Source organism: Aplysia californica, unplaced genomic scaffold (genome assembly GCF_000002075.1).
Source record: "Aplysia californica isolate F4 #8 unplaced genomic scaffold, AplCal3.0 scaffold02127, whole genome shotgun sequence".
In the NCBI taxonomy this organism is placed as follows: Eukaryota; Metazoa; Mollusca; class Gastropoda; order Aplysiida; family Aplysiidae; genus Aplysia; species Aplysia californica.
The window spans coordinates 8960-10131 of NW_004799397.1; the positions used below are offsets into that span (position 1 = coordinate 8960).

The following is a 1172-nucleotide window of genomic DNA, read 5'->3' on the forward strand; positions in this document are numbered from 1 at the left end:
TCTCTCTCTCTCTCTCTCTCTCTCTCTCTCTCTCTCTGTGTCTCACACATACACACACACTCTCACACCCCCCCCACACACAAACACACACCTGTAAGATAATCCTATTCAGCTCCATCTTGTCCCCCAGCCCCTCGTTCAGCGCTTGCATCTTGAGCAGCGCGTCCCTCAGCGCGGCTTCCTCTGTCTTCAACTTGTTCATCTCCACTTCCAGCTCCGCCTTCTGTAGCTCAGACTTGGACAGGGCATCGCCTGTAGAGATACGCGATATCACCACTATCCAATTCCATACGGTATCCATACATTTTCACAAAATATTGATATTTTTCCATATCTCAAAATGAGTATTGATAAACTGAAATTCACCATCAATATATCGATAATTATCAAGAATGGTCACTTTTTCCAAAATATCGACGCATGAAACACGGTGGTCTTCTGTTTTTGGGCTTTTTTTACTAATTGATTTTAAAAAAAGAGAGTGACATCCAAAGAAACGGGGGAGAGATAAGGACGATAGATGTTTGATAGGAAAGAAGGACCAAACCACACCAGAGCACCCTCCAACCACCCGCGCTGAATACTTTAATATTAGCACAAATTTAGTTCTTTCACTGGGCAAACAACACGTATTTCGCTGCCACATGCAGGCGACCACAATTTAATTCATACTTTCATGGAGTATCTTGGTCTGTCAGCCAAGATGTTGTATCCCTTTCAACACAGGCTGGACCTGACAGTCAGGGTCAGAATCCTGTCTCCTAAATCCTTTCAATTGTGTCTATGGGGGCATAGAAACGACAAAAAACATACAAAAACGCCTACATTGAAAAAATGCTCAACTGTGTAACCCACTGACCGACTTCCTTGTTCTGACCGTCCAGCACCTCGCGGTCAAGCAGGGCGCGGTTCAGAGCCTCCTTCGTGGCCACCAGCTCCTCGCGCACCGCCGACATCTTGTGTTCTAGCTGTTCGATCACTTTTTGGCTGGGGACGGGGGACGGGGCACGAGGCAGTGGGAACACATTAGACGGGGCACGGGGCAGTGGGAACACATTAGACGGGCCACGGGGCAGTGGGAACACATTAGACGGGCCACGGGGCAGTGGGAACACATTAGACGGGCCACGGGGGACGGGGCAGTGGGAACACATTAGACGGGCCACGGGGCA

At 48.9% G+C, this 1172-nt stretch overlaps 1 protein-coding gene across 1 annotated transcript in view; it reads right to left on the reverse strand.

Moving 5' to 3' along the window:
* LOC101863411 (rootletin) overlaps positions 1-1172 on the reverse strand; it is a gene marked incomplete at both ends in the record, with an annotated part of 14801 nt that overhangs the window by 8450 nt on the left and 5179 nt on the right. The window contains 2 exon segments of the mRNA XM_013091108.2: positions 125-252; positions 860-987. Of these exon segments, the coding sequence (XP_012946562.2) occupies positions 125-252; positions 860-987 (256 nt within the window).